This window comes from Patagioenas fasciata, chromosome 39 (genome assembly GCF_037038585.1).
Source record: "Patagioenas fasciata isolate bPatFas1 chromosome 39, bPatFas1.hap1, whole genome shotgun sequence".
Taxonomy (NCBI): Eukaryota; Metazoa; Chordata; class Aves; order Columbiformes; family Columbidae; genus Patagioenas; species Patagioenas fasciata.
In genome coordinates, this window is record NC_092558.1 from 834,681 (window position 1) to 858,161 (window position 23,481).

The 23,481-nt window shown below is 65.9% G+C and overlaps 3 protein-coding genes across 9 annotated transcripts in view; 1 reads left to right on the forward strand and 2 right to left on the reverse strand.

Moving 5' to 3' along the window:
- The window catches only part of FKBP2 (FKBP prolyl isomerase 2), a 63,637-nt gene that overhangs the window by 30,024 nt on the left and 10,132 nt on the right, over positions 1 to 23,481 (reverse strand). For 2 of the 5 annotated variants that reach the window (XR_011736236.1, XR_011736235.1), the window contains exons 9-10: positions 23,226 to 23,371; positions 21,237 to 22,171 (exon numbers count right to left, since the gene is read on the reverse strand). The exons of 1 other annotated variant lie outside the window; for it this stretch is intronic. The gene's annotated coding sequence lies outside the window, so the exon portion shown is untranslated. Of the gene's footprint in view, positions 1 to 14,724; positions 14,744 to 14,856; positions 14,920 to 21,236; positions 22,172 to 23,225; positions 23,372 to 23,481 lie in introns of those variants that run through there. 2 more of the 5 variants (XM_071801533.1, XM_071801535.1) reach the window with 2 other exon arrangements.
- Positions 1,708 to 8,548, forward strand: ARL2 (ARF like GTPase 2). Of its 3 annotated transcripts, XR_011736234.1 has the most exons (6): positions 1,708 to 1,836; positions 3,277 to 3,387; positions 5,217 to 5,379; positions 6,801 to 6,881; positions 7,903 to 8,132; positions 8,375 to 8,548. XR_011736234.1 is itself a non-coding variant. In XM_071801531.1 (5 exons), exons 1-5 carry the CDS (start codon positions 1,772 to 1,774, stop codon positions 8,035 to 8,037), a joined length of 555 nt encoding a protein of 184 aa, XP_071657632.1. In that variant the 5' UTR covers positions 1,708 to 1,771; the 3' UTR covers positions 8,038 to 8,265. The 3 variants fall into 3 exon arrangements, 2 of the variants coding, with proteins under 2 accessions (XP_071657632.1, XP_071657633.1); XM_071801531.1 differs by lacking the exon at positions 8,375 to 8,548 and having other exon boundaries at positions 7,903 to 8,265; XM_071801532.1 differs by lacking the exon at positions 8,375 to 8,548 and having other exon boundaries at positions 7,948 to 8,265.
- On the reverse strand, positions 15,763 to 19,714 carry PPP1R14B (protein phosphatase 1 regulatory inhibitor subunit 14B). The gene is made up of 4 exons (XM_065862184.2): positions 19,462 to 19,714; positions 17,620 to 17,703; positions 16,786 to 16,818; positions 15,763 to 16,077 (listed from the first exon to the last, which is right to left on the reverse strand). Exons 1-4 carry the CDS (start codon positions 19,678 to 19,680, stop codon positions 16,009 to 16,011), a joined length of 405 nt encoding a protein of 134 aa, XP_065718256.1. The 5' UTR covers positions 19,681 to 19,714; the 3' UTR covers positions 15,763 to 16,008.

Here is a 23,481-nt window from a genome sequence, read left to right on the forward strand (position 1 = left end):
TCCCCCCATATTTTGGCCCCTCCCCCTTTAACCCCTCCCCCCTTTGGCCCCCTATTTTAGCCCCTCCCCCTTTTAACCCCCCCTTCTCCAGCCCCATATTTTGGCCCCTCCCCCTTTTAACCCCTCCCCCTTTCAACCACTCCCCTTTTGCCCCCTCCCCCCTTCTCCCCCCATTTTGGCCCCTCCCCCTTTAACCCCTTCCCCCTTTGACCCCTCCCCCGTCTCTTCCTATGTAGGCCCCTCCCCCCTTTAGGCCCCGCCCCCACCTTGCTGGCCCCGCCCATGCTGCAGCAGCGCGCCCATGACGTCACGTTGGGGGCGTGGCCGCGGGGGGGGGGAGGGGCGGGCGCTGGACTCGCAGTGACCCACGCAGGCGGCCGCCCCTCCCCCACGGCACCCACGGGGACCCCACGGCTGCAGCCCTGTGGGGGAGGGGCACCCGGACGCCTGGGTCCCTGCGGGGGGAGGGGGGACCCGGACGCCTGGGTCCCTTTTGGGGGAGGGGGGACCCGGACGCCTGGGTCCCTGCTGGGGGAGGGGGGACCCGAACTCCTGGGTCCCTATTAAGGGAGGGGGGTCCCGGACGCCTGGGTCCCTGCTGGGGGAGGGGGCACCCGGACGCCTGGGTCCCTGCTGGGGGAGGGGGGACCCAAACTCCTGGGTCCCTATTAAGGGAGGGGGGTCCCGGACGCCTGGGTCCCTTTTGGGGGAGGGGGGACCGGGACGCCTGGGTCCCTGCTGGGGGAGGGGGCACCCGGACGCCTGGGTCCCTTTTGGGGGAGGGGGCACCCGGACGCCTGGGGCCCTGCTGGGGGAGGGGGGACCCGAACTCCTGGGTCCCTATTAAGGGAGGGGGGTCCCGGACGCCTGGGTCCCTGCTGGGGGAGGGGGGACCCGAACTCCTGGGTCCCTATTAAGGGAGGGGGGTCCCGGACGCCTGGGTCCCTTTTGGGGGGGTAGGGGGGTCCCGAACTCCTGGGTCCCTATTGGGGGAGGGGGCACTCGGACGCCTGGGTCCCTTTTGGGGGGGTAGGGGGATAAGGGGGTCCCGAACTCCTGGGTCCCTATTGGGGGAGGGGGCACTCGGACGCCTGGGTCCCTTTTGGGGGGGGTAGGGGGATAAGGGGGGTCCTGAACTCCTGGGTCCCTATTGGGGGAGGGAGGACCCGAACGCCTGGGTCCCTTTTTGGGAGAGGGGAGGGGGGGGGTCCCGAACTCCTGGGTCCCTGCTGGGGGGAGGGGGAGCACCCGAACGCCTGGGTCCCTACTATGGGGGGGTTGTTCTCCCGAACTCCTGGGTCCCTCCCCGAACTCCTGGGTCCCCCCCCCGAACTCCTGGGTCCCCCCCCGCACTCCTGGGTCCCTTTGGGGGTCCTTACAGCGCAGGCGGCAGCCGGGGGGGTCCGGTTGGGTCGGGGGGGGCGGCAGCAACAGCAACAGAACGAGGGGGAGGGCGGCCATGCCCGGACGCCTGGGTCCCTCCCGAACTCCTGGGTCCCTCCCCAAACTCCTGGGTCCCTCCCCAGACTCCTGGGTCCCTCCCCGAACTCCTGGGTCCCCCCGAACTCCTGGGTCCCCCCACCCGGGGTCCTCCCACCCTCCAGGTGTCGCCGGTCCCTCCCGCCGCACAACCCGGAAGCGCCGGCGCCCTCCAACCAATAAGCGCCGGGGGGCGGGACCAAGCGGCTTTTCACCCAATGGGCGGCGATAGGGCGGGGAGTGCGGGGTTTTTCTGGCCAATGAGCGTCGGGGGGCGGGGCCATTGGCGGCCATGGGGCTCCTGACGATCCTGAAGAAGATGCGGGAAAAAGAGCGGGAACTGCGGCTGCTCGTGCTGTAGGCGGGGCCTGGGGGGGCGTGGCCTGAGTGGGAGGGGCCTCGGGATGGCGGTAATAGCGGGGGGGTGTGGTCTGGGGGGGCGCCAGGGGGGCGGGGCCAGCGGGGGTTGAAAACCAATGGGTGTATGGGCTTGGGGGGGGGGGGTGGAGTCAATGGGGAAGGCGTGGGGGCGTGGCCAATGAGGGGGCGGGGCCTTGGGGAGGGAGAGGGAGGGAGGGGCCGATGGGGTGGGTGGAGTCCGCGAGGGGGGTGTGGCTTAGAAGGGGGCGGGGCCACTGAGGGAGGGTGGAGTCGGGTGGTGGGTGGAGTCTGAGGTCGGTGGGCGGGGTCTTAGGTCTGTGGGCGTGGCTTAGTTTGGTGGGCGGAGCCTGAGGGCGGTGGGCGGGGCCTTAGGTCGGTGGGCGGAGCCTGAGCGTGGTGGACTGGGCTGAGATTGGTGGGTGGAGCCTGAGGGCAGTGGGCGGAGCCTAATGGGGTGGGCGGAGCCTGAGGGCGGTGGGCGGGGGCTTAGATTGTGGGCGGAGCCTGAATGCAGTGGGTGGAGCCTGAGGATAATGAGCGGAGCCTTAGGTCGATGGGCGGAGCCTGTGGTGGTGGGCGGGTCCATGGGGTGGTGGGAGGGGCTGAGATTGGTGGGTGGAGCCTCAGGGTGGATGGTGGATCCATAGGTCACTGGGCGGAGCCTGTGGTGGTGGGCGGGGCCCGGGGCTGGTGGGCGTGTCCTTTTGGTGATGGGCGGAGCCTGAGGTCGGTGGGCGGGGTCTTAGGTCTGTGGGCATGGCTTTGCTTGGTGGGCGGGGGCTATGGGCGATGGGCAGGGCCTGTGGGTGGTGGGCGGGTCCATAGGGCAGTGGGTGGAGCCTGAGACGGTGGGCGGGTCCTGAGAGCAATGGGCGGGGCCTGGGATTGGTGGGTGGAGTCCGTGGGCAGTGGGTGGGTCCTGAGGGTGGTGGGCGGGGCCTGGATTGGTGGGTGGAGTCTGTGGGCAGTGGGCGGGGCCTGAGAGAAATGGGCGGGTCCTGGGGCTGGTGGGCGGAGTCTGGGGGCAGTGGGTGGGTCCTGAGGGCAGTGGGTGGGTCCTGACGGCGGTGGGTGGGGTCTGTGGGCAGTGGGCGGGTCCTGAGAGCAGTGGGCGGGTCCTGGGGCTGGTGGGCGGAGTCTGTGGGCAGTGGGCGGGTCCTGAGAGCAATGGGCAGGTCCTGGGGCTGGTGGGCGGAGTCTGGGGGCAGTGGGTGGGTCCTGAGGGCAGTGGGTGGGTCCTGACGGCGGTGGGTGGGGTCTGTGGGCAGTGGGCGGGTCCTGAGAGCAGTGGGCGGGTCCTGGGGCTGGTGGGCGGAGTCTGTGGGCAGTGGGTGGGTCCTGAGGGCAGTGGGCGGGCCTGGAGCTGGAGGGCGTGGCCCGAGGGCGGTGGGCGGAGCTTAAGGGCGTCCCCCGCAGGGGATTGGACAACGCGGGGAAGACGACGCTGCTGAAGCGGCTGAACGGGGAGGACGTGGGCGGCACCGCCCCCACCCTGGGCTTCAACATCAAGACCCTGGAGCACCGCGGGTGGGCGGGGCCTTGGGGAGGGGCGGGGCCAAGGGGTGGGGCGGGGCCTCGGGGAGGGGCGGGGTTACAGGAAGGGGAGGGGAAACGGGGGAGGATTCAAGGGAAGGGGTGGGGTCAAGAGGGGTCGGGGTCATGGGATGGGGTGGGGGCAACTGGGGGCGGGGCCACTGGAAGGGGCGGGGTCAAGCGGGGGCGGGGTCACGGGAAGGAGTGGGGACAACCGGGGGGCGGTGCCACTGGAAGGGGCGGGGTCAAGCGGGGGTGGGTTCAAGGGAATGGGCGGGGGCAACTGGGGGGCGGGTTCAGGGGAAGGGGCGGGATCAAGCGGGAGGTGGGGTCAGGGGAAGGGGCGGGGCCAATCTGGTGGGGCGGGGACAATCGGGGGCGGGTTAAGGGGAAGGGGCGGGGTCAAGCGGGGGGCGGTGCCACTGGAAGGGGCGTGGGGCGTGGAAAGGGGGCGGGGCCAACAGGGTGGGTGAGGACAATGGCGGCGGGACCAAGTGGGTGGGAGGGGGCGGGGAAAGGGGGCGGGGACAAGTGGGGGCAGCCATGTTGGTGCTCATGTGGGTTGTGTTGGCGGCCATATTGGCGGCCATGTTGGCGGCCATGTTGGGGCCCATGTCCGCCATATTGGAGGCCATCTTGGTGGCCATGTTGTCAGCCATATTGGCGGCCATCTTGGTGCCCATGTCGGCCATGTTGTTGCCCATATTGTCGGCCCTGTTGGCGGCCATCTTGGTGCCCATGTCAGCCATATTGGCGGCCATCTTGGTGGCCATGTTGTCAGCCCTGTTGGCGGCCATGTTGGTGCCCATGTCGGCCATGTTGTTGCCCATATTGCCGGCCATCTTGGCGGCCATCTTGGTGGCCATATTGGCGGCCCTGTTGGCGGCCATGTTGGCGGCCATATTGTCAACCATATTGCCCAGCACTGACCACCCTGTTGTCAGCCATATTGGCGGCCATCTTGGTGCCCATGTCAGCCATATTGGTGGCCATCTTGGTGGCCATATTGTCAGCCATATTGGCGGCCATATTGGTGCCCATGTTGGCCATGTTGTTGCCCATATTGTCGGCCCTGTTGGCGGCCATCTTGGTGCCCATGTCAGCCATATTGGCGGCCATGTTGGTGGCCATATTGGCGGCCCTGTTGGCGGCCATGTTGGCGGCCATATTGTCAGCCATATTACCCAGCACTGACCACCCTGTTGTCAGCCATATTGGCGGCCATCTTGGTGCCCATGTCAGCCATATTGGCGGCCATCTTGGCGGCCATATTGTCAGCCATATTGGCGGCCGTATTGGTGCCCATGTCGGCCATGTTGTTGCCCATATTGCCGGCCCTGTTGGCGGCCATCTTGGTGCCCATGTCAGCCATATTGGCGGCCATCTTGGTGGCCATGTTGTCAGCCCTGTTGGCGGCCATGTTGGTGCCCATTTCGGCCATGTTGTTGCCCATATTGTCGGCCATATTGTCGGCCATATTGGCGGCCATATTGTCGGCCATCTTGGCGGCCATATTGTCAGCCATATTGCCCAGCACTGACCACCCTGTTGTCAGCCATATTGGCGGCCATCTTGGTGCCCATGTCGGCCATGTTGTTGCCCATATTGGCGGTCATATTGGCGGCCATATTGGTGCCCCTGTCAGCCATATTGGCGGCCATCTTGGTGGCCATATTGTCAGCCATATTGCCCAGCACTGACCACCCTGTTGTCAACCATATTGACGGCCATCTTGGTGCCCATGTCGGCCATGTTGTTGCCCATATTGGCGGCCATCTTGGCGGCCATCTTGTCGGCGCTGACCCCCCCGATGCCGCCCGCAGGTTCAAGCTGAACGTGTGGGACGTGGGCGGGCAGAGCTCCCTGCGCTCCTATTGGCGGAACTACTTCGAGAGCACGGACGGGCTGGTCTGGGTGGTCGACAGCAGCGATCGGCAGAGGCTGCAGATCTGCCAGAGGGAGCTCAGGGGGCTGCTGGGGGAGGAGGTGACAGGGGACATGGGGGGGGATATGGGGACATGGGGGGGTATGGGGACAGGGGGGGATATGGGGACATGGGGGGGTATGGGGAAATATGGGGATATGGGGATGTGGGGGGATATGGGGATGTGGGGGGGTAGGGGGACATTGGGGGATATGGGGATAAATGGGGACATTGGGGGATATGGGGACATGGGGGGATATGGGAAGATGGGGACAATGGGGACATGGGGGGGTATGGGCACATGGGGGGGATATGGGGACATGGGGGGGTATGGGGACATGGGGGGATATGGGGAAATATGGGGATATGGGGATGTGGGGGGATATGGGGATGTGGGGGGGTAGGGGGACATTGGGGGATATGGGGATAAATGGGGACATTGGGGGATATGGGGACATTGGGGGCTATGGGGACATGGGGGGATATGGGGAGATGGGGACAATGGGCACATGGGGGGGTATGGGGCGACAATTGGGGACATGGGGGGATATGGGGATGTGGGGGGATATGGGGACATGGGGGGATATGGGGACATTGGGGGATATGGGGACATGGGGGATATGGGGATGTGGGGGGATATGGGGACATGGGGGATATGGGGACATGGGGGGATATGGGGATGTGGGGGGATATGGGGACATGGGGGGATATGGGGACATTGGGGGATATGGGGACATTGGGGGATATGGGGATGTGGGGGGGACATGGGGACATTGGGGGATATGGGGACATTGGGGGATATGGGGACATTGGGGGATATGGGGATGTGGGGGGGACATGGGGACATTGGGGGATATGGGGACATTGGGGGGTATGGGGATGTGAGGGGATATGGGGGACATTGGGGGCTATGGGGACATGGGGGGAGATGGGGACAATGGGAACATGGGGGGGTATGGGGCGACAATTGGGGACATGGGGGGATATGGGAATATTGGGGGATATGGGGATGTGGGGGGATATGGGGACAATGGGGGGATATGGGGATAAATGGGGACATTGGGGGATATGGGGACATTGGGGGATATGGGGACATGGGGGGATATGGGGATAAATGGGGACATGGGGGGATATTGGGGGACATTGGGGGCTATGGGGGACATGGGACACGGGGGGACATGGGGGGACATTGGGGGCTATGGGGGACATGGGACACGGGGGGACATGGGGGGATATTGGGGGACATTGGGGGCTATGGGGGACATGGGACACGGGGGGACATGGGGGGATATTGGGGGACATTGGGGGCTATGGGGGACATGGGACACGGGGGGACATGGGGGGACATTGGGGGCTATGGGGGACATGGGACACGGGGGGACATGGGGGGATATTGGGGGACATTGGGGGCTATGGGGGCCATGGGACACGGGGGGCCATGGGGGTCCCTGTGGCTCTGGGGGTGACTCCCCATCCCCTGCAGCGATTGGCCGGAGCCACCCTGCTGGTGTTGGCCAACAAACAGGACCTGCCGGGAGCCCTTCCGGCCACCGACATCCGGCAGGTGAGCCCGGACGCCTGGGTCCCCTCCCGACCGCCTGGGTCCCTCCCGAACTCCTGGGTCCCCCCCGAACTCCTGGGTCCCTCCCGAACTCCTGGGTCCCTCCTGAACTCCTGGGTCCCTCCCCGAACTCCTGGGTCCCTCCCGCACTCCTGGGTCCCCCCCGAACTCCTGGGTCCCTCCTGAACTCCTGGGTCCCTCCCGAACTCCTGGGTCCCCTCCCGAACTCCTGGGTCCCCCCCGCACTCCTGGGTCCCCTTGAACTCCTGGGTCCCTCCCGAACTCCTGGGTCCCTCCTGAACTCCTGGGTCCCTCCCGGACGCCTGGGTCCTTCCCGAACTCCTGGGTCCCTCCCGAACTCCTGGGTCCCTCTCCCGAACTCCTGGGTCCCTCCCGAACTCCTGGGTCCCCTTGAACTCCTGGGTCCCTCCCGAACTCCTGGGTCCCTCCCGAACTCCTGGGTCCCTCCCGGACGCCTGGGTCCCTCCCGAACTCCTGGGTCCCTCCCGAACTCCTGGGTCCCTCCCGAACTCCTGGGTCCTTCCCGAACTCCTGGGTCCCTCCCAAACTCCTGGGTCCCCTTGAACTCCTGGGTCCCTCCCGAACTCCTGGGTCCCTCCCGAACTCCTGGGTCCTTCCCTGAACTCCTGGGTCCCTCTCCCGAACTCCTGGGTCCCTCCCGAACTCCTGGGTCCCTCTCCCGAACTCCTGGGTCCCTCCCAAACTCCTGGGTCCCCTTGAACTCCTGGGTCCCTCCCGAACTCCTGGGTCCCTCGCGAACTCCTGGGTCCTTCCCTGAACTCCTGGGTCCCTCCCGCACTCCTGGGTCCCTCCCGCACTCCTGGGTCCCCTCCCGAACTCCTGGGTCCCTCCCACCCTCCTGGGTCCCCTTGAACTCCTGGATCCCCCCCGAACTCCTGGGTCCCCCCCGAACTCCTGGGTCCCCCTGAACTCCTGGATCCCCCCCGAACTCCTGGGTCCCCCCGAACTCCTGGGTCCCTCCCGGACGCCTGGGTCCCCGCAGGCGCTGTCCCTGGACTCCATCCGCAGCCACCATTGGTGCATCCAGGGCTGTTCCGCCGTCACCGGCCAAAACCTCCTGGGGGGCATCGATTGGCTGCTCGACGACATCGCCGCCCGCATCTGCCCCCCCGACTGACCCCCGGACGCCTGGGTCCCTCCCGGACGCCTGGGTCCCCCCCACCCAGAGCGCCTGGGTCCCCACCACCCAGAACGCCTGGGTCCCCCGGACGCCTGGGTCCCCCCATCCCAAACACCTGGGTCCCCTTGAATTCCTCTCTCACCCCGGACGCCTGGGTCCCCCGGACGCCTGGGTCCCCCCCACCCAGAACGCCTGGGTCCCCCGGACACCTGGGTCCCCTTGAATTCCCCTCTGCCCCCGGACGCCTGGGTCCCCCGGACGCCTGGGTCCCCCCGGACGCCTGGGTCCCCTCAAACTCCTCTCTCTCCCCGGACGCCTGGGTCCCCCCGGACGCCTGGGTCCCCTTGAACTCCTGTGCCCCCAGCCCCAAACGCCTGGGTCCCCCGGACGCCTGGGTCCCCCCGGACGCCTGGGTCCCCCGCACGGCCGGGGGGGTCTCAGGGGGGTTCTGGGGGTGACCCGTGTGTGTCCCCCCCCCCGGTGACAATAAAGGTGGCAACCGGTGGCAGCTTGGGGACATTTTGGGGGTGAATCTGGAGAATTTGGGGGGTCCGGGGGCAGATTTGGTGTCGGGAGGGACCCAGGAGTTCGGGAGGGACCCAGGCGTCCGGGCCCCGCCCCCCCCTGCATCCCCTCCCCCCACAACTGGTGCCTCATGGAAACGGCCCCGGGGCCAAACTGGGACCGGCCCAGTATTGACTGGGAGTGACCGGGCTGACCTTGGCCTGGGTCCCTCCCGGACGCCTGGGTCCCTCCCGAATTCCTGGGTCCCTCCCGAACTCCTGGGTCCCTCCCCGAACTCCTGGGTCCCCCCCGAACTCCTGGGTCCCCCCTGAACTCCTGGGTCCCTTCCCGAACGCCTGGGTCCCCCCCGAACTCCTGGGTCCCTCCCGCACTCCTGGGTCCCCTCCCGAACTCCTGGGTCCCCTCCCGAACTCCTGGGTCCCTCCCGAACTCCTGGGTCCCTTCCCGAACTCCTGGGTCCCTCCCGGACTCCTGGGTCCCTCCCGAACTCCTGGGTCCCTCCCGCACTCCTGGGTCCCCTCCCGAACTCCTGGGTCCCTCCCGCACTCCTGGGTCCCTCCCCAAACTCCTGGGTCCTCCCGAACTCCTGGGTCCCTCCCGAACTCCTGGGTCCCCCCCGAACTCCTGGGTCCCTCCCGGACGCCTGGGTCCCTCCCGCACTCCTGGGTCCCTCCTGAACTCCTGGGTCCCTCCCCGAACTCCTGGGTCCCTCCCGAACTCCTGGGTCCCTCCCGAACTCCTGGGTCCCCTCCCGAACTCCTGGGTCCCTCCCGAACTCCTGGGTCCCTCCCGAACTCCTGGGTCCCTCCCGCACTCCTGGGTCCCTCCCGAACTCCTGGGTCCCTCCCCAAACTCCTGGGTCCTCCCGAACTCCTGGGTCCCTTCCCGAACTCCTGGGTCCCTCCCGAACTCCTGGGTCCCTCCCGCACTCCTGGGTCCCTCCCGCACTCCTGGGTGTGCCCAATATGCCCAAGTGAACCGGTCCCAGTGTCCCCAGTCCCATTGAACTGGGACGAGGTGAGGGAGGGGGGGGTCGAGGGGACCCAGGCGTCCGGGGGGTGGGGAGGGAGGGGCTGGGGGGGGTCACGTGGCTTCTGATGTCACTGGGGGGGCCGCTATAAGAACCGGATCAAACCGGATCCGGGACCAGAACCGGATTGAACTGGAACCGGATTGAACTGGAACTGGATCTGGGACCAGAACCGGACTGAACTGGAACCGGATCGAACCGGAACCGGATCGAACCGGAACCGGGACCAGAACTGGATTCAACTGGAACCGGATTGAACTGGAACTGGATCCGGGACCAGAACCGGATTGAACTGGAACTGGATCGAACTGGAACCGGATCGAACCAGAACCAGGACCAGAGGCAGATTAAACCCAAACTGGATTGAACTGGAACCGGATCAAACCGGAACCGGATCGAACCGGAACCAGGACCAGAAGCAGATTAAACCCGAACTGGATTGAACTGGAACTGGGACCAGAACCGAATCAAACCAGATCAGGGACTGGAACTGGATCAAGACCCGGATCTGGGACCAGAACCGGATCAAACTGGAACCGGATCAAACCGGAAGCGGATCAAACCAGAACCGGATCAACCAGAACCGGATCAAACCAGAACTGGATCAACCGGAACCGGATCAGAACCTGGAGCTGGATTAAGGATCAGAACCGGATTCAACCTGAACGGGATCAAGAACCGGAACCGGATCAAGAACCGGAACCGGATTAAGAATTAGAAGCGGATCCAACCCGAACCGGATCAAGAACCGGAACCGAATTAAACCAGAACTGGATCAAGAACCCGAACCGGATTAAGAACCGGAACTGGATTAAACCAGAACCGGATCCAACTGGAACCGGAACTGGAATAAGGACCCAATTCCACCCAAACCAGCTCAAAACCCGGAACCGGATCAGGGACCGGAACCGGATCAGGGTCCAACTTTGGGGGATCAGGGGGAGTTTTGGGGGTCCAGGGTGATTTAGGGGGGTCCGGGGGGGTCCCAGTTGAATTTTGGGGTTCAGGGGAGGGTCAGGGGGTCCCGGTTTAATTTTGGGGTCCCGGTTGAATTTGGGGGTCCCGAGGGGGGTCCCATTGGATTTGGGGGTTCGGGGTGAATTTGGGGGTCCCGGGGGGGGGTTCCCGTTGGATTTGGGGGTCCCGGGGGGTCCTATTGGATTTGGGGGTTCGGGGGGGGTCCCAGTTGGATTTTGGGGTCCCAGTTGAATTTGGGGGTCCTGGTTGAATTTGGGGTCCCAGAGGGGGTCCCATTGGATTTGGGGGTCCCGGGGGGGGTCCCATTGGATTTGGGGGTCCCGGTTGAGTTTGGGGGTTCAGGGGGGGTCCCAGTTGGATTTTGGGGTCCCAGTTGAATTTGGGGGTCCCGATTGAATTTGGGGTCCCAGAGGGGGTCCCATTGGATTTGGGGGTCCCGGGGGGGGTCCCGGTTGAATTTGGGGGTCCCGGTTTAATTTGGCGGTCCCGGGGGGGTCCCAGTTGGATTTTGGGGTCCCAGTTGAATTTGGGGGTCCTGGTTGAATTTGGGGTCCCAGGGGGGGTCCCATTGGATTTGGGGGTCCCGGGGGGGGTCCCATTGGATTTGGGGGTCCCGGTTGGATTTGGGGGTCCCGAGGGGGGGGTCCCATTGGATTTGGGGGTCCCGGTTGAATTTGGGGTCCCAGAGGGGGTCCCATTGGATTTGGGGGTCCCGGGGGGGTCCCAGTTGGATTTTGGGGGTCCCGGTTGGATTTGGGGGTCCCGAGGGGGGGGTCCCATTGGATTTGGGGGTCCCGGGGGGGGTCCCATTGGATTTGGGGGTCCCGGTTTAATTTGGGGGTCCCTGGGGGGTCCCATTGGATTTGGGGGTCCCGGTTTAATTTGGGGGTCCCGGTTGAATTTGGGGTCCCAGGGGGGGTCCCATTGGATTTGGGGGTCCCGGGGGGGGTCCCGGTTGAATTTGGGGGTCCCGGTTGAGTTTGGGGGTTCAGGGGGGGTCCCGGTTTAATTTGGGGGTCCCGGGGGGAGTCCCAGTTGGATTTTGGGGTCCCAGTTGAATTTGGGGGTCCCGGTTGAATTTGGTGGTCCAGAGGGGTCCCATTGAATTTGGGGGTCCCAGGGGGGGGTCCCGGTTGAATTTGGGGGTTCAGGGGGGGTCCCATTGGATTTGGGGGTCCCGGTTTAATTTGGGGTCTCAGGGGGGGTCCCATCGGATTTGGGGGTCCCGGGGGGGTCCCGGTTGATTTTGGGGGTCCCGGTTTAATTTGGGGGTCCCGGGGGGGGTCCCAGTTGGATTTTGGGGTCCCAGTTGAATTTGGGGGTCCCGGTTGGATTTGGGGTCCCAGGGGGGGTCCCATTGGATTTGGGGGTTCGGGGTGAATTTGGGGGGGTCCGGGATGAGCGGGGGGGGGGGGTCGGTACCCCCGGGGAAGCTGCAGCTGCTCCAACGCTTTTTCACCCCCAAAACGGGGACCCCAAAAGTGGGGACCCCCCCTTTGGGGACCCCCCCGTCCTCCCCTTCCCCCACCCCCCCTTCCCCCACCTCTTCATCATCATCATCATCATCATCATCATCCGACCCCCCCGGGGGCCATTTGGGGGCATTTGGGGCCGATTTGGGGGCATTTGGGGCCAATTTGGGGTCATTTAAAGACCCTTTGGGGCCATTTGGGGCCAATTTGGGGCCATGTGGGGCCAATTTGGGGTCCTTTGGGGCCAATTTGGGGGCATTAAATGACCCCCCAGGGACATTAAGGGACCCCCTGGGGACACTTAAGGCCAATTTGGGGTCATTTGGGGACAATTTGGGGCCATTTGGGGCCAATTTGGGGACATTAAATGACCCCCCAGGGCCACTTGGGGCCAATTTGGGGCCACTTGGGGCCAATTTAGGGCCATTTAGGGCCAATTTGGGGCCATTAAGGGACAATTTGGGGCCCCCCCCGTGTCACCCCCTCCCCCCCTCCCCCCCCCGCCCCCATCGGATGGGGGGAGGGGCCACCCAAGGGACCCCCGTGACGTCACATCCCAAAAGCAAAGGGGGGAGGGGAAAGGGAAAAGGGGGGAGGAGCCAAAGGGGGGGAGGGGCCAAAGGGGGGGGAGGGGCCTTGCGAAGGGGGCAAAGTCGGAGCCAAGAGGGGTTGGGGGAGGGGGTGGGGGTGGGGGAGGGGCGGGGGGGGAGGGGCCCCCCCCGACGTTGGCGCTCATTGGAGGGGGTGGGGGGGGGACCCCAAAATGGGGGGAGGGGGGGAGGGGACACCCCCTTTTCCCGATTTTTGGATGAATTGACCCAAAGGGTGTTAAGCCCCGCCCACCTAAAAGCATTGGGTTGGACCCCCCGGACGCCTGGGTCCTTTCCCCGGACGCCTGGGTCCCCCCGAACTCCTGGGTCCCCTCCTGAACTCCTGGGTCCCTCCCGAACTCCTGGGTCCCTTCCCCGAACTCCTGGGTCCCCCCGAACTCCTGGGTCCCCCCCCGAACTCCTGGGTCCCTCCCGAACGCCTGGGTCCCCCCGGACGCCTGGGTCCTTCCCCCCCCAGACTATGGGGGGGATGGAGGAAGAGGAGGAAGAGGAAGATGTGGGGCAGGTATGGGGCGCTCGGACGCCTGGGTCCCTTTTTGGGGGGGGTTTGGGGGCACCCGAACTCCTGGGTCCTTTCGGGGGGGGTCACTCGGACGCCTGGGTCCCTTTTGGGGGGTGGGGACACCCGAACTCCTGGGTCCCTTTTGGGGGGTTTGGGGGGCACCCGAACTCCTGGGTCCCTTTTGGGGGGTGGGGGGGGCACCCAAACTCCTGGGTCCCTTTTTGGGGGGTTTGGGGGGCACCCGAACTCCTGGGTCCCTTTTTGGGGGGGTGGGGGGGCACCCGAACTCCTGGGTCCCTTTTTGGGGGGGTCTGGGGGACACCCGAACTCCTGGGTCCCTTTTGGGGGGTTTGGGGGGCACCCGAACTCCTGGGTCCCTTTTGGGGGGTTTGGGGGGCACCCGAACTCCTGGGTCCCTTTTGGGGGGGTGGGGGGGCACCCGAACTCCTGGGTCCCTTTTGGGGGGGTTTGGGGGCACCCGAACTCCTGGGTCCCCTCCCATCCCTCCCCCTCTCGCAGGATCCAGGGGCGGCCGGAGGATCCAGGGGGTGAGTTTGGGGCAATTTTGGGGGGTTTTGGGTCATTTTTGGGGTCCCCGGTGCCGATTTTGGGGCAATTTGGGGCAATTTTGGGTCCGTTTTCCTCCCCCCCTTCCCCAGCCCGTGGGCGGAGCTTCGGGAGCTGCGGAGCCGCATGGACAGGTAAGGGGGCGGGGCCTGTTGGGGCCACGCCCACAGGGGCGGGGATTGGTGGGGACGCGCCCAAGGGGCGGAAATACGGGCGGTGATTGGCTGGGAAGCGCCCAAGGGGAGGAAATAGGGGCGGTGATTGGCTGGGAGGTGCCTAAGGGACGGAAATACGGGCAGTGATTGGCTGGGAGGCGCCCAAGGGGAGGAAATACGGGCGGTGATTGGCTGGGATGAGCTCAGGGGGCGGAGTCTCGGGGCTCCAGTTGCTCCCAGTGCTCCCAGTTTGGATTCCCGCAGGCTCCAGGACGATTACGTCAATTCCCAGCGACTCAACCGCCTCCTGGAGGAGCGGCTGCGAGCACTGGTGAGGGACCCAGGAGTTCGGGAGGGACCCAGGAGTTCAGGGGGGACCCAGGAGTGCGGGGAGGGACCCAGGAGTGCGGGAGGGACCCAGGAGTTCGGGAGGGGACCCAGGAGTTCGGGAGGGGACCCAGGAGTGTGGGGAGGGACCCAGGAGTCCGGGAGGGACCCAGGAGTTCGGGAGGGGACCCAGGAGTTCGGGAGGGACCCAGGAGTGCGGGGAGGGACCCAGGAGTCCGGGAGGGGACCCAGGCGTTCGGGAGGGACCCAGGAGTGCGGGAGGGACCCAGGAGTGCGGGAGGGGACCCAGGAGTTCGGGGAGGGACCCAGGAGTTCGGGAGGGGACCCAGGAGTTCGGGAGGGGACCCAGGAGTTCGGGAGGGACCCAGGAGTTCGGGAGGGACCCAGGAGTTCGGGAGGGGACCCAGGAGTTCGGGAGGGACCCAGGAGTTCGGGAGGGACCCAGGAGTTCGGGAGGACCCAGGAGTTCGGGGGGGACCCAGGAGTTCGGGAGGGGACCCAGGAGTTCGGGAGGGGACCCAGGAGTTCGGGAGGGACCCAGGAGTTCGGGAGGGACCCAGGAGTTCGGGAGGGGACCCAGGAGTCCGGGAGGGGACCCAGGAGTTCGGGAGGGGACCCAGGAGTCCGGGAGGGACCCAGGAGTCCGGGAGGGACCCAGGAGTTCGGGAGGGGACCCAGGAGTTCGGGAGGGACCCAGGAGTGCGGGAGGGACCCAGGAGTGCGGGAGGGACCCAGGAGTTCGGGAGGGGACCCAGGAGTTCGGGGAGGGACCCAGGAGTTCGGGAGGGACCCAGGAGTGCCCCAAGGGACCCAGGAGTTCGGGAGGGACCCAGGAGTTCGGGAGGGACCCAGGAGTTCGGGGAGGGACCCAGGAGTTCGGGGAGGGACCCAGGAGTTCGGGAGGGACCCAGGAGTTCGGGGGGGACCCAGGACTTCGGGAGGGACCCAGGAGTTCGGGGAGGGACCCAGGAGTTCGGGAGGGACCCAGGCGTCCGGGCAGCTCAGTGTCCCCATGTCCCCACAGGTCGCTGCTGCTGCTGAAGAGGAGGCGCCGCTGCCCCCCCCTCCCCCCGCCTTCAGGGACCCCCAACCCTGACCCCTCCCCCACCCCCCCATGGACCCCCCCCCCCAATAAACAACTGACACCCCTCCCCCCGCTCTGGGTGAGTCTTTGAACTCCTGGGTCCCTCCCGAACTCCTGGGTCCCCCCCCGAACTCCTGGGTCCCTCCCGAACGCCTGGGTCCCTCCCGAACTCCTGGGTCCCTCCCGAACTCCTGGGTCCCTCCCGAACTCCTGGGTCCCCCCCGCACTCCTGGGTCCCTCCCGCACTCCTGGGTCCCTCCCGAACTCCTGGGTCCCTCCCGCACTCCTGGGTCCCCCCAAACTCCTGGGTCCCATAGGAGTCCCCATTCCCCCCCCCCCAAACCCCAGGCTGGGGGGGGGGATCAATAACAATAAGGGGGGGGGTGATGGGGACCCGGACGCCTGGGTCCTTTCTTTTTTGGGGGGGGGACACCCCAAAAAGCCCCCAAATCCTCTGATTGCGTTTATTAAATTGATATAAAAACAACCCAAGAATACAAAAAACACCTAAAAAAGCCCCAAAATCCCTTTACCCCCCCCCCCAATAAAATAAAATACAATAAACCACCCCCCCCCCAAAACCTCCCCCCCCCCCCCAATAAAAAGTGGGGGAGGGGCTGATTATCAATGCGGGGTGGGGGGAGGGGGAGGGGGGGTGGGGGTGGGGGAGGGGGGGGTGGGGGAGGGGCGGGGGGGTCATTTCTTCTGGGGGGGGTTGAGTTTCTGCAGCCCCCGAATCTTCTCCAGGAGCCCCACGATGAACGCCTGGGGGGGGAGGGGGTTAGAAGGGACCCAGGAGTGCCCCAAGGGACCCAGGAGTGCCCCATGGACCCAGGAGTGCCCCATGGGACCCAGGAGTGCCCCATGGATAATGGAGTGGAGGGGGGGGACCCAGGAGTGCCCCAAGGGACCCAGGAGTGCCCCATGGACAATGGAGTGGAGGGGGGGGGGACCCGGGAGTGCCCCAAGGGACCCAGGAGTGCCCCAAGGGACCCAGGAGTGCCCCATGGGCAATGGAGTTCAGGGGGGGACCCAGGAGTGCCCCAAGGGACCCAGGAGTTCGGGAGGGACCCAGGAGTTCGGGGAGGGACCCAGGAGTTGGGGGTGGACCCAGGAGTGCCCCACGGACCCAGGAGTGCCCCAAGGGACCCAGGAGATCAGGGAGGGACCCAGGCGTGCAGGAGTGGACCCAGGAATACCCCATGGACCCAGGAATACCCCATGGACCCAGGAATACCCCAGGGACCCAGGCATGCAGAGAGGGACCCAGGAGTACCCCAGGGACCCAGGAGTACCCCAGGGACCCAGGCATGCAGAGAGGGACCCAGGAGTACCCCAGGGACCCAGGAGTACCCCAGGGACCCAGGAGTACCCCAGGGACCCAGGCATGCAGAGAGGGACCCAGGAGTACCCCAGGGACCCAGGAGTACCCCAGGGACCCAGGCATCCGGGCGCCGCCCCTCCCCCGCTCACCTCAGTGGGTTTGTAACAATCAACCAGGATCTCCTGGAGGGGGGGGAGGGGCAGAAAAACGGGGGTTCAGGGGGGGCTGGGACCCCAAAACCTGGGGGGGGGGAGGGGGGGGTCCCCCAGGCCCATCCCCCACCCATATGATTGGGGACCCCCCCCAAGTGCAAACCCCTCCCCCCCACTTCAGGGTCCCCATCCCCCACTTTTTCCCCCTCCCCCCAAAATTGGGGAGAAACCCCAAAATTTGGCGGGAAACCTCCCCCCCACAATTTGGCGGGAAACCTCCCCCCCCCCCCCCCCCAAAATTTGGCGGGAAAACCCACCCCAGATTTGGCGGGAAACCAAGCCCCAAAATTGGGCGGGAAACCTCCCCCTCAAATTTGGCGGGAAACACCCCCCCCCCCAAATTGGGTGGGAAAAACACCCCCCAAAATTTGGCGGGAATACTCTAAAATTGGCGGGAAACACCCCCCCAAATTTGGCGCAGGAGAAAACCCCAAAATTGGCGGGAAAAATCCCCAAAATTGGCGGGAAAACCCCAACATTTGGCGGGAAACACCCCCCTAAATTGGCGGGAAACACCCCACCCAAATTTGGCGGGAAACACCCTCCCCCCAAATTTGGCGGGAAACCCCACTAAGCCAATAGGCTCAATGAATGGGGGGGGGGGGTAGGAAGCGTCGCCCCCTGCTGGACACTCAGAGGAACACCCTGAGATTTGGGGCTTCCCGTGGATTTTTGGGGTGAATCCCCGGGTTTTTGGGGTCGCAGGGGGAAGGGGGGGGGGTGTCCCCGGTGTGGGGGGGTGTCCCCGTTTTTGGGGGGTCCCTGGGTCACCTGTATCCGGGCGGATCGGGCGCCGTCGCTGTCCAGCTCCAGCAGCTCGTCCACGTCGATCTCCAGCTCCGGGATCTGCTCCTCCTGCCCAGCACACAGGACGCCTGGGTCCCTCCCGGACGCCTGGGTCCCTCCCGGACGCCTGGGTCCCTCCCGAACGCCTGGGTCCCTCCCGAACGCCTGGGTCCCTCCCGGACGCCTGGGTCCCTCCCGGACGCCTGGGTCCCCTCCCGAACGCCTGGGTCCCTCCCGGACGCCTGGGTCCCTCCCGAACTCCTGGGTCCCTCCCGGACGCCTGGGTCCCCTCCCGAACGCCTGGGTCCCTCCCGAACGCCTGGGTCCCTTCCCGAACTCCTGGGTCCCTCCCGAACTCCTGGGTCCCCCCCGGACGCCTGGGTCCCCCCCGGACGCCTGGGTCCCCTCCCGAACGCCTGGGTCCCTCCCGAACGCCTGGGTCCCTTCCCGAACTCCTGGGTCCCTCCCGAACGCCCGGGTCCCTCCCGAACGCCTGGGTCCCTCCCGAACGCCTGGGTCCCCTCCCGAACGCCTGGGTCCCCTCCCGAACGCCTGGGTCCCTCCCGGACGCCTGGGTCCCCTCCCGGACGCCTGGGTCCCCTCCCGAACTCCTGGGTCCCCCCCGGACGCCTGGGTCCCTCCCGGACGCCTGGGTCCCCTCCCGGACGCCTGGGTCCCCTCCCGAACTCCTGGGTCCCCCCCGGACGCCTGGGTCCCTCCCGGACGCCTGGGTCCCCTCCCGGACGCCTGGGTCCCTCCCTGAACTCCTGGGTCCCTCCCGGACGCCTGGGTCCCCCCAACCCCCTATGTCCCCAAACTCCTGGGTCCCCCTCCCAGAACGCCTGGGTCCCTGGGGCACTCCTGGGTCCCTCCCCGGACTCCTGGGTCCCCTCCCTGGACTCTCAGGTCTCTCCAGTCCCCTATGTCCCCGAACGCCTGGGTCCCTGGGGCACTCCTGGGTCCCCTCCCGAACGCCTGGGTCCCCTCCCCAAACTCCTCGCTGCCCCTGCCCCGAGGGACCCAGGAATGCCCCAAGGGACCCAGGAGTGCCCCATGGATAATGGAGTGCAAGGGGGGGGACCCAGGCGTGCCCCGAGGGACCCAGGAGTTCGGGAGGAACCCAGGAATGCCCCGAAGGACCCAGGCGTGCCCCGAGGGACCCAGGAATGCCCCGAGGGACCCAGGATTTCGGGAGGAACCCAGGAATGCCCCAGGGGACCCAGGAATGCCCCAGGGGACCCAGGAGTTCGGGAGGAACCCAGGAATGCCCCAAGGGACCCAGGAATGCCCCAGGGGACCCAGGAATGCCCCGAGGGACCCAGGAATGCCCCAAGGACCCAGGAGTTCGGGAGGAACCCAGGAATGCCCCAGGAGACCCAGGAATGCCCCGAGGGACCCAGGCATGCCCCAAGGGACCCAAGAACGCCCCAAGGGACCCAGGAGTGCCCCAAGGGACCCAAGAACGCCCCAAGGGACCCAGGAGTGCCCCAGGGGACCCAGGAGTTCGGGAGGAACCCAGGAACGCCCCGAGGGACCCAGGAATGCCCCAGGGGACCCAGGAATGCCCCATGAGACCCAGGAATGCCCCATGAGACCCAGGAATGCCCCAGAGGACCCAGGAGTTCGGGAAGAACCCAGGAATGCCCCAGGGGACCCAGGAATGCCCCAGGGGACCCAGGAATGCCCCAAGGGACCCAAGAACGCCCCAAGGGACCCAGGAGTGCCCCAGGGGACCCAGGAGTTCGGGAGGAACCCAGGAACGCCCCAGGGGACCCAGGAATGCCCCAGGGGACCCAGGAATGCCCCCAGCCCCGCTCCGTTCGGTACCGGGCAGTCGAAAAGCGCCGTGAGCTGTTGCAGGATCCATTCCTCCAAGTGCAGGCGTTTCCGCAGCTCCCGACGATCGTACCGCACCGTCACCTTCCCCTGGCGCCGGCCCGGAGCCTCCGGGGTCTCGGATCCCCCGTCCCCGGCCTCGGGATCCGCGGCCCCGGGTCCGCTCAGAGCGAACGCGACGCGGGGACCCGGACCCGGCGGCGCCGCCATGGCACCGGAAGCGGAAGAGGCGGGGAGGGAGGGACACGCCCCCTCCGGCGGGGAGAGGGGGGATTGGGTGGTGGAGGGGGTGGGGGGGGGGGGAAGGGGCGATGGAAGCGCTTAAAGGGGGAATGGGGGGGGGGGGGGGGCGCGGCCGCTCTTAAAGGGGCGATGGCAGAGTGTAAAGGGGGGTGGCTGCGCTTAAAGGGGGGGGGGTGGCAGCGCTTAAAGGGGCGATGGCAGCGGTTAAAGGGGCGATGGCCGCTCTTAAAGTGGTAACGGGTACCGAGGAGGGATACTCCCGCTCTTAAAGGGGCGATGGCTGCGCTTAAAGGGGGGATGGTTGCGCTTAAAGGGGGGATGGTTGCGCTTAAAGGGGCGAGGGCTGCGCTTAAAAGGATAATGGTCGCTCTTAAAGTGGTAACGGGTACCGAGAAGGGATACGCCCGCGCTTAAAGGGGCGATGACCGCTCTTAAAGCGGTAACGGGGAGCGAGGAGGGACACGCCCGCTCTTAAAGGGGTGATGGCAGAGCTTAAAGGGGCGATGGAAGCGCTTAAAGGGGGAATGGGGGGGGCGCGGTCGCTCTTAAAGGGGCGATGGCTGCGATTAGAGGGGGGATGGCAGCGCTTAAAGGGGTAATGGCTGCGCTTAAATGGGTAATGGGTGCGCTTAAAGGGGCAATGGCCGCTCTTAAAGTGGTAACGGGTAGCGAGGAGGGACACGCCCGCTCTTAAAGGGGCGATGGTTGCTATTAAAGGGGCGAGGGCGCTCTTAAAGTGGTAACGGGTACCGAGGAGGGACACGCCCGCTCTTAAAGGGGCGATGGTCGCGCTTAAAGAGGCCATGACCTCTCTTAAAGGGGCCATGGCCGCTCTCAAAGGGGCAACGGCCGCTCTTAAAGCGGTAACGGGCAGCGCAGAGGGACCCGCCCGCTCTTAAAGGGGCAATGGCCGCTCTGAAAACGGCAACGCTTGCCAGCGGGGACACGACCACTCTTAAAGCGGTAATGAGCGCTCTTAAAGGGGCAATGGCCGCTCTTAAAGCGGTAACAGGAAGCGCAGAGGGACACACCCGCTCTTAAAAGGGCGATGGCCGGGCTTAAAAAGGCAGTGGCAAGTCTTAAAGGGGCAATGCTCACGCTCTTAAAGGGGCAATGCTCACGACGCGGGGACCCGGACCCGGCGGCGCCGCCATGGCCACTCTTAAAGTGGCGATGAGTGCTCTTAAAGGGGCAATGGTCACTCTTAAAGGGGAGATTGCCGCTCTTAAAAAGGCAGCGGCCGCTCTTAAAGGGGCAATGGCCACTCTTAAAGCGGCAATGGCCACTCTTAAAGCGGCAATGCATACCACGGCGGGATCCGCCCACTCTTAAAGCGGCAACGCCACTTTCAAAGCCGCACCGCCCACTCTTAAAGCGGCAATGACCCTGAAATTGCACCCCCATTGCCCCCCTTGATTTTGGGGGTCCCCTCATAGTTTTTGGGGGGGTGTCCCCTTCATTTTGTCCCCCCCCCCATTTTGGGGGTGCCCCCCCCCTAGTTTTAAGGCAAAATGGCTGCAAAATGGTTTAAAAAACACTAAAAATTGGTGGTTTTTTATTGGTGTTTCCCCAGGGCTTTGGGGGGTGGGGTTAAAAGGGGGCGGAGCTTCCAGGTGGGCAGAGCTTCCGTGGAGGGTGTGGATCCTGATTGATGGGTCTCCCGATGGGCGGGGCTTCCGGGTGGGTGGAGCCTCCATGGTGGGCGTGGCTCCTGGTTGATCCATCACCCAATGGGTGGTGATTCAAGGTGGGTGGAGCCTCTTGATTGGCAGATCCCCCAGTGGGTGTGGCTGCCCAATGGGCGGGGCTTCCCGGTGGGTGGAGCCTCTTGATTGGCAGAGCCCCCAATGGGTGGGGCTTTCCATGGTGGGCGTGGCTCCCAATGGGCGTGGTTTCCAGGTGGGTGGAGCCTCGGGTTGGCCGTGGCTCCTGATTGGCGGGTCTCCCAATGGGCGGGGCTTCCGGGTGGGCAGGGCCTCTTGACAGACTGCTCTCCTGGTGGGCGGAGCTTCCCAATGGGTGGGGCTTCTGGGTGGGCGGAGCTTCATGGGTGGGCGTGGCTCCTCATTGGTGCCTCCCCAATGGGCGGAGCTCTCGGGTGGGTGGAGCCTCTGGGTGGGTGTGGCTCCTGATTGGTGGGTCTCCCAGTGGGTGTGGCTTCCGGGTGGGTGGAGCCCCCAGCATGAGCCTGGCTCCTGATTGGTTTGTCTCCCAATGGGCGTGGCTACCAGGTGGGCGGAGCCTCTTGAGTGGCGCGTCTCCCAGTGGGCGGAGCTTCCCACGGTGGGCGTGGCTCCGGATTGGTGGGATTCCAAGTGGGCGGGGTCGGAGGGGGGGTTGGTGGGCGGGGTCAGGAGGGGGGGGAGGGGCGTGGCCCCCACCACGCCCGCAGGGTTTCCCGCCAGCCCCTCCCCCAACCCCCCGGGGTCCCCCCGACGCTTTTGGGTCGCGGGAGAACCTGGGGGGGAGGGGACAGCGGTGTCACCAACACCCCAATGGCACCGAGACCCCCGTGACCCCCGGTGACCCCAATGACCCCCAGTGACCCCAATGCCCCCATTATCCCCATTGTCCCCATTGACCCGAATGTCCCCATTGCCCCCACTGCCCCCATTGCCCCCATTGTCCCCATTGCCCCCAATGTCCCCATTGTCCCCATTGCCCCCATTGTCCCCATTGCCCCCAGTGTCCCCATTGCCCCCACTGCCCCCAATGCCCCCAATGCCCCCACTGCCCCCAATGTCCCCACTGCCCCCAATGTCCCCATTATCCCCAATGTCCCCATTGCCCCCAATGTCCCCACTGCCCCCATTGCCCCCAATGTCCCCATTGACCCCAATGTCCCCATTGCCCCCAATGTCCCCATTGACCCCCATTGCCCCCAATGCCCCCATTGCCCCCAATGCCCCCAATGTCCCCATTGACCCCAATGCCCCCATTGCCCCCAATGTCCCCATTGACCCCAACGTCCCCATTGCCCCCAATGTCCCCACTGCCCCCAATGTCCCCATTGCCCCCAATGTCCCCACTGCCCCCAGTGTCCCCATTGCCCCCAATGGCCCCATTGACCCCAATGTCCTCATTGCCCCCATTGACCCCATTGCCCCCAATGGCCCCATTGACCCCAATGTCCCCATTGTCCCCACTGACCCCACTGCCCCCATTGCCCCCAGTGTCCCCATTGCCCCCAGTGTCCCCATTGCCCCCAATGGCCCCATTGACCCCAATGTCCTCATTGCCCCCATTGACCCCATTGCCCCCATTGACCCCAATGCCCCCATTGCCCCCCAATGCCCCCATTGCCCGCATTGTCCCCAATGTCCCCATTGCCCCCATTGTCTCCAATGCCCCCATTGCCCCCAATGCCCCCATTGTCCCCAATGTCCCCATCACCCGCATTGCCCCCAATGTCCCCACTGCCCCATTGCCCCCAATGCCCCCATTGCCCCCATTGCCCCCAATGTCCCCATTGCCCCCATTGCCCCCAATGTCCCCAACGTCCCCCACGTCACCTGCAGCTGGAACTCGTCGCTCATGCGCCGCAGGCGTCTCCCGAATCTCCGCGCTGCCCAGAGCACGGGGGGGGCCGAGCGGGAACGACCCCGAAATCCGGGGGGGACCCCGGGAGCCCCCGACGGCCCCGACCCCAGCGCGGGATCTGGGGGGGGACAGGAAATGGGGGTCAGAAAATGGGGGGAGGGGAAATGGGGGGAGGGGAAATGGGGGGAGGGGAAATGGGGGGGAGAGGGATGGGAGGGATGGGAAGTG

What these genes read in the sequence shown, in the direction of transcription:
- ARL2 (XM_071801531.1), top strand. Translation starts at nt 1,772, where the DNA reads ATGGGGCTCCTGACGATCCTGAAGAAGATGCGGGAAAAAGAGCGGGAA. An exon ending in AAGACCCTGGAGCACCGCGG is followed by an intron (nt 3,388 to 5,216) that starts GTGGGCGGGGCC and finishes TGCCGCCCGCAG; the next exon opens with GTTCAAGCTGAACGTGTGGG. An exon ending in CGGCCACCGACATCCGGCAG is followed by an intron (nt 6,882 to 7,902) that starts GTGAGCCCGGAC and finishes GGGTCCCCGCAG; the next exon opens with GCGCTGTCCCTGGACTCCAT.
- PPP1R14B (XM_065862184.2), bottom strand. Translation starts at nt 19,680, where the DNA reads ATGGCGGCGCCGCCGGGTCCGGGTCCCCGCGTCGCGTTCGCTCTGAGC. An exon ending in CGGCGCTTTTCGACTGCCCG is followed by an intron (nt 17,704 to 19,461) that starts GTACCGAACGGA and finishes TGTGCTGGGCAG; the next exon opens with GAGGAGCAGATCCCGGAGCT. An exon ending in ATTGTTACAAACCCACTGAG is followed by an intron (nt 16,078 to 16,785) that starts GTGAGCGGGGGA and finishes CTCCCCCCCCAG; the next exon opens with GCGTTCATCGTGGGGCTCCT.